Source organism: Thermobia domestica, chromosome 17, assembly GCF_964235325.1.
Source record: "Thermobia domestica chromosome 17, izTheDome1.hap1.1, whole genome shotgun sequence".
Taxonomy (NCBI): domain Eukaryota; kingdom Metazoa; phylum Arthropoda; class Insecta; order Zygentoma; family Lepismatidae; genus Thermobia; species Thermobia domestica.
This window is the reverse complement of record NC_137470.1, coordinates 152,252,341-152,264,837: the sequence shown is the minus strand read 5'-3', so window position 1 is coordinate 152,264,837 and position 12,497 is coordinate 152,252,341. Positions and strand designations below refer to the sequence as shown.

General features: G+C 36.7%; 1 protein-coding gene across 3 annotated transcripts in view; it reads right to left on the bottom strand.

Annotated features, from left to right (window-relative positions):
* The window catches only part of LOC145674422 (uncharacterized), a 77,772-nt gene that overhangs the window by 37,344 nt on the left and 27,931 nt on the right, over positions 1–12,497 (bottom strand). For all 3 annotated transcript variants that reach the window (XM_081744454.1, XM_081744456.1, XM_081744457.1), the window contains exons 6-7: positions 8,694–8,825; positions 3,620–3,672 (exon numbers count right to left, since the gene is read on the bottom strand). In XM_081744454.1, coding sequence (XP_081600580.1) covers positions 3,620–3,672; positions 8,694–8,825 — 185 coding nt within the window. The remainder of the gene's footprint in view (positions 1–3,619; positions 3,673–8,693; positions 8,826–12,497) is intronic.

Sequence of the window (12,497 nt, the reverse complement as noted above, 5' to 3'; positions counted from 1 at the left end):
GGATTCGAACCCTCAACCTTAAGATTTGAAATCCGACATCTTACCAATGAGCTAACGTAAGAACTTCTAGAACTATGCTTCTAGCGATGTATAACGGATCTCAAAATAATTATGACATTCATATCCATTACAAACGCTGTTTCTGTTCTACTTTGACTTTTATTTTAGTACTCAGGTGATAATTGTGTTCTATTTCTTAACTTTGAGCATTCTTTTACATATGGAAAGATTCTTTAACGTATTTAAATGTTCCATTACGCAGTGGTGCCCACCCCCCCTTATGTCCATGACGCACCCCCCCGCAATTGTCTATCCATAGGTATTCTTCCATGAAAAAAATCTTTTCGATTAATTTTTACCCCCCCCCGTCAAACATATTTATATAGATTTTTACCCCCCCCCAATATTTCAATGACGCAGTTTGCGTCATAGCCCCCCCCTTGTGGGCACCCCTGCATTACGTATGGAGAGCTAAATGACAAACAAGCATGTGCTGACATTAAAAAAAAAAAAAAAAAGGTTTCGAAATATTGTATCATTAAGTATTTTAATCAATGTTGCTTTTTTAAACACTTGGTAACAAGTCTTATTATATTTAAAAGAAGAAAAACAAATCTGCAAACTTTTTCCCGATTGCAAAGGCTGGCTTGGAGATTCGAACCTGGCTTACTTTTTTCCCGAAGATACCCGAAGCTGGACTTAGAAAATGTTTGCCTCAAAACACCAATAAAGAATGCGCTCAACCTTTTTGAGACAAGGTGTACATGTTTGTTTGTCGTTTTTGTTTACAAACTATTTCTCAAGTTCTTCAAGCCAATTAAGTTTATTAGGTTTAATATCGTTAATTTCCAGTTCCGATTTGCAAAATTTATTCAAATGTCATTTCGTACAACACAATATTTCTTTCAAACACATTTTGTATGTATTTAATTAATCATGTGTACGTTATTTTAATTAATAAATAATAACTTATTTTTGATGCGAAAAGATTCCATTATTTCCACTAGCACCCATTTTCTAATTAAATAACAGTGCATGTTGATTCAATAATGTATGTTTTCATGTTCAACTTTACAAATTCTTAGCTTCTTAAGAATATATTATTTATCTTCACTTTCAATTATAGTGTTGAGTATTTATAATGTGTAAACTGTTCTTTTTCCCCACCTAAATATAGCCTTTTTATTCAAAACTAACACTGCAATATCAGGGCAAAGAGTTTTGGCCAGGTTTTCAGCGCAAATACTCCACTGTGGGACGGTTGGTTCGGAGATATTACGCCAGACGGTGAGATTCCCTGCCTCCAGAATTTTTTGAAGACCAGAAATCAACATGTGTAACACTTATTAGTTTTTCCTCGAATGTAAAAATACCCCCTTCTGCCAGAAGGAATTCTTTGAAAGAAACTCCAAAAGTAGTCATTTATCAAGCTAACATCTATTCTAAGCTATATATCAGTGAAAGTCTCGCCAAAATGTATTAATTACTCATAATGTGGCAATCTTGAATCTGAAACCCTATGAGAGGAATGGAAGGCTTTTTTTTTTTTCTCACCAGATCACCGAAATTCCTGAGCAAAGAACAATGATATTGTATTTGTCTGATTCACTTGCAGTCAATATTGAAGATGAAAAGGATTGGAACGCAGGGAGATAATATATGAAAAAAATATTGGCCGTGGCAACATGCGGGGCATATGCTAGTATTTTATATAAACTATAGTTATAATACAGGGTGAGACAGAAGTCAGGATACACCCTTGTAATTCAAACGGTTGGAGAAAATGTGACAGTATTTTGGGTTGGGAAAGGGTAATGAGAAGGATGCTGCACTAATAGAGTGTAGTACCACCATGTCGGTCATTATGAGACCCTTCATCTTGGATTCAAGTCCAAAATTTTAAATAGGACGAGGGGCATGTAATATATCGTTTCAGTAACCAAACACAAATATAAGTATTTTCTGATCCAGCTTTAGTTTTGTTAGAGTTATTATTCGTGTAAATGAGGAAATGCCATCCTACACGATGTGCTCAATATGACGGTTCTCTTTTGCAGGATACAACAACGTCAATCATTCTTTCCAATCCTCTTGAATTCGTCTTAGCACCTGAAGGTACACAGAGAAACAGTGTTTATAGTGTGTCACTTGAGATGGAGCAAGTTGTCAATTTTCACCTTTCATAAGTGACTTTGAATGTCACCAAAGGTATAAAATCAAGACACGTACGATCTGGGAACTGCAGCGGCTACCCAATAGGATCCCTCTTACCTATCCAATGACTGGGAAACAACTCATCGAAAACAGTCGGACCTCGACATCAAAGTTCAGAGACACACTAGTATGCTGGAAAAAGGATGAAAATTTCGCTTCGGGATTCAACATCGAGGAAAACATTCCCGCGTAGTGTGTCCAGAGAATGGTTACTATCCAATCATCTGCCAGTTAAAACAAGTTCCATACATTGCATGACATCATTATCCCCCTCCTCCCGCTTCTTACCTCTATTCGCGTCCGTACAAGTTGTGTTTGCATCCGACTAATAGTGAGTTTTGCTTTTCTCCTCCCTCTCTCTCACACACACACACAAAGAGAAAGAAAATGAAATGAAATGAAGTCTTTAGTTTTACGTCCCACGATTATGCTGATTAGGCTCAAGGAGACGGTGATTATCTGAAATGAATGAAATGGTGGAATGAAGAAAGTGGGAGAAAACGCGAGAACCCCGAGAAAACCCATAAGCACGGTGTTTGTCCACCACAAATTCCACACGGAGCGAGCTGGGATCGAACCAGAGACCCCAAGCACCGGAGGTGAATCCTCTACCAGACCCACCCTGTCCCAAGCAAGCAAGCAATAGAAAAATTTAACTTTAGTGTTCACAGTTTACTTACGGATATAATACGTAAGGATTGTTTCAATGTTTTCTGGTGTTAAATTTGTTCTTGTAAGAGAGAGAGAGCAAGCAAGCAAGTAAGTAAGTAAGTACATTAGTTGGATACACTTTCCATCGATTTCTGAATGCTCATCTAACATACCGCTCATATATATTTTAAGTACACAACATTAAAAAAAAATCCTGCTACATTTCGCATTTTCGCAGGTGAGATATTGGGTCATTCTTTTTGCTAAAGTTAATAAGTAAGATTAACTAAAACTATTTAGGAAACCTGTTAAGGAGAAACTAAACACTATCCAAAATAAATAAATAAATAAATAAATAAATAGAACTATCTGTAGAACAATTCTAATTACGAGGATTGAACAAATTAAAAGATAACGAGATCTGTAATATATAGCAATTACAGAATTAAGACTAACATATCATAAGCAGTCTGGATCCCAAAATTAACCCTCGAAATTACGCCTGTGTTCCCAATCACTTGTTCGGATCCAAATCTCTTCTGAAATATTTAAGTCATAAGCTTATTAATGACAGCTGTAAGTAACTAATCTAACATTGTTGAAGAAGGGTTCATGAGGTTGAGACAACATATAGATTTCTGCTATCAAACATGCGGCACGTACTTCTAATTGGTACTATGTTATCTTTCAATTTGACCAATCCTTGTGGTTTATTTAAATTTCAGAAAGAGCTATTGAAAATTAATCATTTTACCTTCACATTAGTACCATTCCTGCCATCTTCGGAACCATGACGACTGTTTGTATCTGAAAAACAAAAATAAATAAATAAATTAGTGAACTGTTCGTATTTACTGCTGAATTTGCATTACTCATTTCTTATTTTATACCTGGATAAACTACAAAATCTATTTCTTAGAATAATATTCAAAGCTCTATCCCGATGTAAAGCCATCTTCAAACGAAATTTTTGCGTATACTGTAAACCAGTGATGATTTCAGACGATTTTCACCGGGTGGAATTTCAATATACAGAGGGTGAAAAGTACTACAAAAACTACTGGTAATTCACATTGAGCAGAATCGTATGTTTAACCCCACTGGGGAATTTCGTAGGTATGGGGGAACTAGTACCCTAGGCCACTCTCCTGAATTGTAAGTGACATTCTCCTTCAATACCTCTGATTTATTGATTATATTATATATACAGATTGTAATCAAAATAATAGCAACATCTGGAGTTGGAAACACATCAGATATCTGAGTTCGAAATGATCAGGTGACGACCGCAGGGAGGCGTTGGTGATGTGTTACAGTAAACTCCGTGCTACGTATGGAGCAGTAGAACGGCTATGTGCAGTAAACTAAGCATACGGTAATAGTATAAAATGGATAACCACTCTGATACTCAAACATGGCAAATATTGGCGCTTAGTTATGTGGTGTGAGCGTGACGAAAGTGGCAAGTATGTTAGATGTGTCGCGAGGGACAATGTCCAAGCTGATGACATATAAGGCTCACAGTAAAACCACATCGAACAGTGGTCCGAAGGAAACCCTCAGTGCCAGATCCTGCCGGGCATTAAAGCGGATTGTCACTCAGAACCGTTGAGCAACTGTGGTGCAAGTGGCGGAGGAAATGAAATGAAATATTTCAGTTTAACGTTCCACGAATATGCCTTTATACTAAGGAAGACGATGATTCAGACAAGTGAATGATGGAGGAATTGGTAGAATGAGCAAGTGGGAGGAAACGACAGTACCCCAAGAAAATCCACGGGCACGATGGTGTCCATCACAAACTTACTTTGCCGGTGATCGAATCAGGGACTCCATGCACCAGACATAAGCGCTGCCGGTGATCGAATCAGGGACTCCATGCACCAGACATAAGCGCTCTACCACTAAACTATTCTATACATGTATTTACTTGAGAGTTCATCAGCAAGGCACGTTAATAATTATTAATTCTTTAAATATTTTAGTGAAAATCGTGCAAAATATTATCATAAGCGAGAAACCTTTATAAACAGCAACTTTCGGTTCCTGCTATCCCTAAATATCGAAAAAAGCCTGTAAAATATCATATGCAGAGAAAACTACGTACTTTGTCATAAAAATCAATGTACATAGGTACAACACTCTGTGCATACTAAGTCGATATTTTAAAATGTAACCTAATTAATAGATGGTTACTTGCGTGTTAAATAAAGTGTGGAATTAATAAACTCGTATATACGATGAACAGTACTTCCATCACAAATTTGGTAATATTATTTTAACGTTTTACTTTTGTGTGAGGCCAATCAGCAATACAACAGGAAGAACTCTAAACAAGGAAACCTCAGGGCTGGTATTTTGCTGACCATCATTTACGTTCCAATAGTGAGAGATTTCTAAGCAGTATTTCAAGATGCGGCAAGCTGAATGTGAACAAATGTGTTCAAATTAAACAAAAGAAGTTTTATTTATATTACGTAGCTCATATTTTCCTGAAAATATTTGTGTTTTCATAAAAAGATCTAAGCGTGAATTAAAAAAAAAAAAAAAAAATGCGGAAGAATGTAAACTGTTTGACAATTAAATCACAATTCTGCCTGTCTTTGATAATCCATTATTTCCTTAGTTTCTAAAAACTGAGGATATTTTGTAATACTTTGTTATTTGGGCTTTGTACTTGTGTTGGGTTTTGACTCCAAAAAGATGAAAACAATAACATGAAATATAAGACTTCCTAATAATCAGAAATAGTTACCATTAATAATAATAATAATAATTTGTCTCCAATGTTCGGTTAAATCTATTGATACCACGGTATTAGAACTCAGTGGAACCTGAATCAAAGATGTCATACAGTGCGTTGGACACTACTTCATCCTCCATTTGAGTCTGAAGTAGTAATCGATCATTCCTCGAATCCGCACATATTTCATTTATTGGTTGAGCATTTCTTTTCTTTCTTTTTGAATCGACAATAGTGGGCAAAGTGATGCAACATTTTGCAGTTCCTACAAGTTCTTCGCTCCGTACCGGCATATTGCACGGTTCCCAAGTATATATATATATATATATATATATATATATATATATATATATATATATATATATATATAGAGAGAGAGAGAGAGAGAGAGAGATAAACACTAGAACAGCTGGATTTTGTATTGACCTAAAACCGCCAATGGGGGGTCAATTCTGACCCCCGTAAGAAATTCATACCTTAAGAGCAAATTACATTTTTTTGTGTGTGACAAAGACAATATATAAGATTTAACTTGCTTCACAACGTGCTTCTGTGTAAGTAAGAAAGCCAAAGTTAAAAAATAAAAAAGAATGCGATATGACTCAACCCAATACAAATTACAACTCAAGATGTTACAAAATGAGTATGATACACACGAATATAAACTATTAATGAACACACAATATGTTCCAAAGCTCGTTAGGCATCAGCGCAAGTTGAACAGTGTGGACGCTTAAGAGTCACAGCAACGCATTTACCACAAATTAGTTTCTGGCATCCCTTACAACTAGCGGAAGTCTTATCTGTCCGTTGCATAGTTGAAAGGCACACTTCTTCCGTTTTGTGGAGGGCACTGAAACAATCAGAGGGCATTTCTTGCGCAAAGCATCAGAACGTAGTTCTTCCACCAGTGCAAGAATAACTTCTCGGCGTGAAATTCTGGAGCCCGATGATTCTTTGAAAAGTATCCAAGCATTGAGTGCGGCAATGTCAATGACGTTGTAAAATATCTGAACAGGGCACCTCCCACACATCTTGTAGTGTATTTCCTCAGCATCTGGTCCACTACATCTACGCGACAGTTTGTGCCATTGTAGTGACAGTGTTCGGTTTCTTCTTTGGGCTGTCGTCTGTAGACACATTAGTATGCATGGTGCTAAGAATTACCACATTGTTTTTGCCCTTGCACCTATATACTGTTAGTGTTTTGTCTTCATTTCTCAGTGCAAGAATCGAATGTCGTGGTATTGTGTCAAGAGCAATATGAGGTAATTCTCGCTTGTTCAGACGCATCGTTCCAACAATTGTGGTTTTATTCGTAGAAAGTTCATCTACAAGTTTTACAGAAGAAAAAAGTGACGTTGTGTCCGGAATTTAGATATTGCTGCAGTAATTTTAGCACCACACTCTCCCCAGTTGTACATCATTTGGTCGGTCTTCATCCTTGCTCAAATAGGGATAGCCACTTAATACATATTTGGATTCTACACCAGTTGCTAACCAGAATTAGGTCCCAAACTTGTCCGGCTTATTTGTAATGTATTGAATAAATCTGCACCAATACATCTGTACATACATAGTTGATGTGCATGGCAACAACTTTTCATCGACGGTTATTTCTGGTCCAGGATTGTAACACAACAGTTTTCCATGAGTTTGCTCCAAGTCTCAGACGCGAGAGCAAATTTATTAGTTGCCAGGCGCTCAGCTCTGCTGCTTCGCACATCAAATCTGGGATGCCGCACAATTTCACGGAAAGATTGCGTGATATTGTTTCTTTGAACACAGGTGGTCCCCAATTCTTGTTCCATAAATCATCAGCACAGTTTTGAATGGCCTAGTACACCACGGGCACACAGCAGGGCGAAAAATGCATCGAGTTCTTCCAGCGTTATATTCCAGTTGCTGTCATCTCCAAAATTACGTCGTGCTTCGGCAACAATACATGTTTGAATGTGTTTCACCATTCATTCATTCACCATCAAACGCCATGCTGAAGCAGAATTTGACCCAATGTTACGACGACACGTTGGTTCACTTGCAATTGTCACAATATTGCGAGATGGCGTGCAACCTGTAGTGGAAGCGGTGCTGCTAAGATTTATTCGAGTCCAAACAATACCACAAGATAATGTGTACTTCTTGTCACTGCTACCTGTAGGCTGAGTAAGCACAGTGTTACCTTGTACTTACCCACGACCACGTCTGCTTGAAAGTCCTTGTCTGCGCGTACCAAAGGAAGTCGCATTACCAGACGCCTTATTAGTTCGATATTACTGTCGCTACTTTCAGAGGATGACACATTCTGAAAATGCACATTAGAAACACAAAAATCTTCATCGTTGCTGTCGTCACCACTGTCACATGAATCTAACTGTTCCAAAAGGGTAAGGCACTTCTCTACACTCAATCCTTTCTGCAACTTATGTACGAAAAATGCACAGTGGTCGAAAGCTGCACGAAGACTGCTGCGGAAATTGCTGGCGATATGAGTCATCAAACAAGGTCACATGATGTTTGTTTTTGTTCTCCTCTCAATAATCATGATAATAGGTGCGTGTTTCGCTGGGTCTAGAAAGCAACGATGAGTCATCGGAAATTGAAAAACTTACGTTTACCTGAAAATTAGTCATTTTTCTTACCAGGGTCAAATGACCCCTATTGGCTGTTCTAGGTATATCTATGATTATCTATTTTAATAATTAAGATAGAAATGTGAAAATTTACCACAATATACTTGAATGTATTTTAGAAAAAGTCAGAAAATTTCACTTTTAACTTTCCATTGTGTGTGTAAAAGAAAAAAGAAAAAAAGAGAGAGAGAGATCAAAATGACCCCGACGGCGCCTCAATATTTTCCCCTTATATTTTTGGTACCTCATAACTCACAAAAGAGGAATTTTGAAACCTAAATTTAACGAAATACAACTTTATATAATGGATATAAACAACCACTTCTCCAAGCTTGCTACCTGATAATTGGTCATTAATTTTGAGGCTAGCATTTATGTCCTCCTCTTAACAAAACCTTGGCTTTGGTCCTGTAAATATAGTAAGTTAGTACGTTCACTTTTATTACACTTACCTCGCGGTGAGTTATTCGAGTGCATTTGGTGAAATCTACGTTTAGCAGACGTAGCTGGCTCTGAAGCCGACTCCTTTTCTGTACCACTGGTGCTAACGCCAACACACGACAAATCAGAGGCTCCAGGCATAACTAATAATTAAGAATATAAAAGTAATTAGATAGAATACATGCATTTTGCATTAGGCTTACTTACGTTTGTCTCTTTATAGAATAAACTAACAAACTATAGTCCGCGTCACCCGAATTGGCGTGTAGCATCAGCCAATAAGCTCGCACTGCGCTGTTACTAAACCTTCAGGGGATAATCGAATCATTCATAATTGATTTCGTTCGTATTTGTGGACAATTATTAATGATTACATTCCTCCCTGCAGGTTTGGTAACAGCGCACTGCGAGTTTATTGGCTGATGTCATACGCCGATTCGGGTGACGCGAACTATAAAGAAAATGCAAAACTCTTTCACAAATCCCATGAATCATCATTACTATTTTCAAAATTAAATACGTCTATCTGAACACTGTTAAAAAACAAAACATTTTACACTATTCAGCAATTTAGTTCGCAGGGTGAAGTTTAGCGTTCCATTCAGCATCAAAGCTATACAGGGTGTCCCAAAAGTAATAGTGATAAATGAAACCACAGATTCCTGGCACAAAAGCAAGAAGAAAAGTGTATATGACAGTCCGGAAGTGGAGAAGGGCGGAGCTAGACAGTTCCGAATGTGGGGGAAAGGGACTTTACACCTGCCTACCGGAATAATGATAGGAGCTAGGAAGGGGGTTCAGAAATACATAAAAATTATATTGGCTTGATCTGTTAAACACATATTACATAACTGCGTCAGAGATTCTCCATATGTCATTTAGCGATTCACTGAATGTCTGTACGCTAGGGGTAGTGAAACGGTGCAGTAAAGATGGAAATCATACAAAAAGAATTATTATCCATGATGATGACAAAATGGTGGTCAAAGCAAAGCGCGCCTACATTGGTTGTACTAACTTCAGGGATAGTGTGGGAATTAAAGAATATTTTACAGGAGAGGTGAAGTGTACTTCGGAGAAAATTAACATGGGGAATTCAAATCTTATGAAAAACATCTAGTTCTACAGAAGGGGATTTCTGAGCCCCTTCCTAGCTCCTATCATTATTCCGGTAAGCAGGTGTGAAGTTCGTTTCCCCTCATGTTCGGAGCTATGTAGCTCCGTCCCTGTCCACTTCCAGAGTATGTCATATGCACTTTTTTCTGGTTTCGGAGCCAGGAATCTGTGGTTCCATTTTTCGCCATTATTTTTGGGACATCCTGTATAAGAAGTGCATCTACAGCTTAATGTAGAACATGTTGTATTGTTTATTCGTCGTTATGATAATTTACATGAAGAAAAGTAATAAAGTATTGTAGAGAACAATATAGTCATATTTGAGGACCGACAATATGATGAACAGTGTTTCTTTCAGAAAACATGTGCCGGGCGTCGATCTAAAACTACGTATTAACAAAGCCTACAGCTACTTGTCTTCCATTTTTCTGAAGTACATGCAACAAGACGTTCAATTCTAACTTATCTTCTCAAGGTTGGCATTACAGATACAAGGTACCACCTAATCTCTGAATATATATAAAGCAAAGCTTCAGTACGATCTTTAGAACACTTATAAGCAGCAGTATTAAAATGTTTATTTATTTATATTCTGAAATTATTTATCTCCCACTGCTGGTACTATTCTGGCACGTATTTACCTTATTTCCTCCGGGGGTGGGAGGCTGACTCCCAAAAACATGCCTGAAAGAAACACTGATGAAAAAAAACTATGGATATTAACAATCCGCATATCCTGTTGCACCATCCATACCCTTGTTATTTATATCCATTAGCAATAACAACTTTTAAAGGGTCACCCTTCAAGGGATGTACAAAATCCATATTCAGATGTTTTAAACCAATTTTACAGCAAGAAGCATAGGGGAAGAAAATTAAAGATAAAAAGTGGAATAGCAAAGAACCATGGTATTTCGCCAATTCAATGGGTGACGAAAATACAAAGTGATGAGTATCGTTTTTTTTTTTCTTTCTTTCTTTCTTCTGTTTTAGATGTCTTATCATAGCACTCTTTCCTGTTCACATCTCATTACCCTACAAAAGTTTGCCATTTTATACTACTGTTATAATGTTTATTGAAACTGACCTTAAAGGTTTCAAATGGATGGGTGTAAAATATTTGCGGTATTTGTATCAAAAATACAACCTTTGAGATTATCAGTTTGAACCCCATCTTTACAGTTATTGACTTTTTTCTTTTTTATAGCATTTTATTAAACTAACAACAAGAATGTGATGTGTGTGACTTGATCACTTCTTTCTGTTTAAATATCTTGAATGTATGTGTGACACTAGCAAAAAGAATACTTCCAAACGACACAGCAAGATAAGTAGAATTTGTGTGCGACGTCAACAGAAATGAAAAGCTTTCTTTGAGTTATTCCCAATAGGTTCCTCTAAACCAAATATACTAAAATAAACTTAAAAGGGAATTTTCTACAATATATATTGAACGTATTTTTCTAGAAACATACAACAAATTACCAAAACAAATGTGTGAAATTGTGTATAGTAAAAAAAGTTTTAAAAACTTTTAGTGAATGATCAATTTTACGTTTCACTGAATCATATTTAAAAAGAAAAATGTAGTTCATCAAAAAATATTAGAAAATGTACGTTATATTTGTGTTATTAGCTGATATTTCTTTACACAAATAAAAGTATAGTATGTCAAAGATGTGTGTTAACATATAGATATTAATGAAAGAGGAAACAACCGATTTTTTAACACACCATGTCCTCTATAGATGTGAATTCAATAACGTGCAAAGAGTAAAAAAGTGACTGACCGGATCGAGACTCGAACCCGGGACCTCCGGTATACCATGCCGATGCGTTAACCACTATGCCACTGGGCGGCGTTGTGGTTAACGCATCGGCACAATATGCCGGAGGTCCCGCGTTCGAGTCTCGATCCGGTCAGTCACTTGTTTACTCTTTGCACGTTTCATGTGTTAACACTTTCTTCTAACGCTAGTAAACAGGAGTATAGTTGCTAGCAAAAATGACACAGATTTATAATAAAACAGAAACAAACAACTGCAGGTAGTTGCGTATATAGTAACTGAAACACTTGTGAGATTCATCTTGTCATGATTCGTTATAAAATTAGCATGTCATTTCTAGGGTAAAAAAAAAAAGTTAAAATTTTCTCCCAAAAATCATGAACATATGACAAAAGTAATATACAAAAACACTGCTTTGGAAATACAAAAATGATATAACTCTACAAGTACGTATGAGTAATCAAAATAGGAAAAACAGATAAAATATTACACGTGAATATGTATTTTTAACCTCTTGCGTTCCAGGTTCATTTTCCTATGTGCGTGCTGTAATATCATATTTTCATTTACTGTTAAAAGACGGTCCAGACCGTTCTATAGAGCAGAGTTATTGTATAAAGTTCAATGAATATAATTTTTTGTACAATCGTACATGCCCGCCTCCCATATATATATATATATATATATATATATATATAGAGAGAGAGAGAGACGTATATATATATATATATTATATATATACATACGCGAGGAGACCATTCACATTACCGATAAAAAATGCATTGTTGAACATCTGGGCTGAGAAAGGGAAATTTTGATGTTCTGAAGGTATTTCTACTCTGCTTCATGTTTCACTGACCGGAATGAGTCAAGTGCTGTCACCTGAGGAGAAACAGCAGAACTAATTCGTTC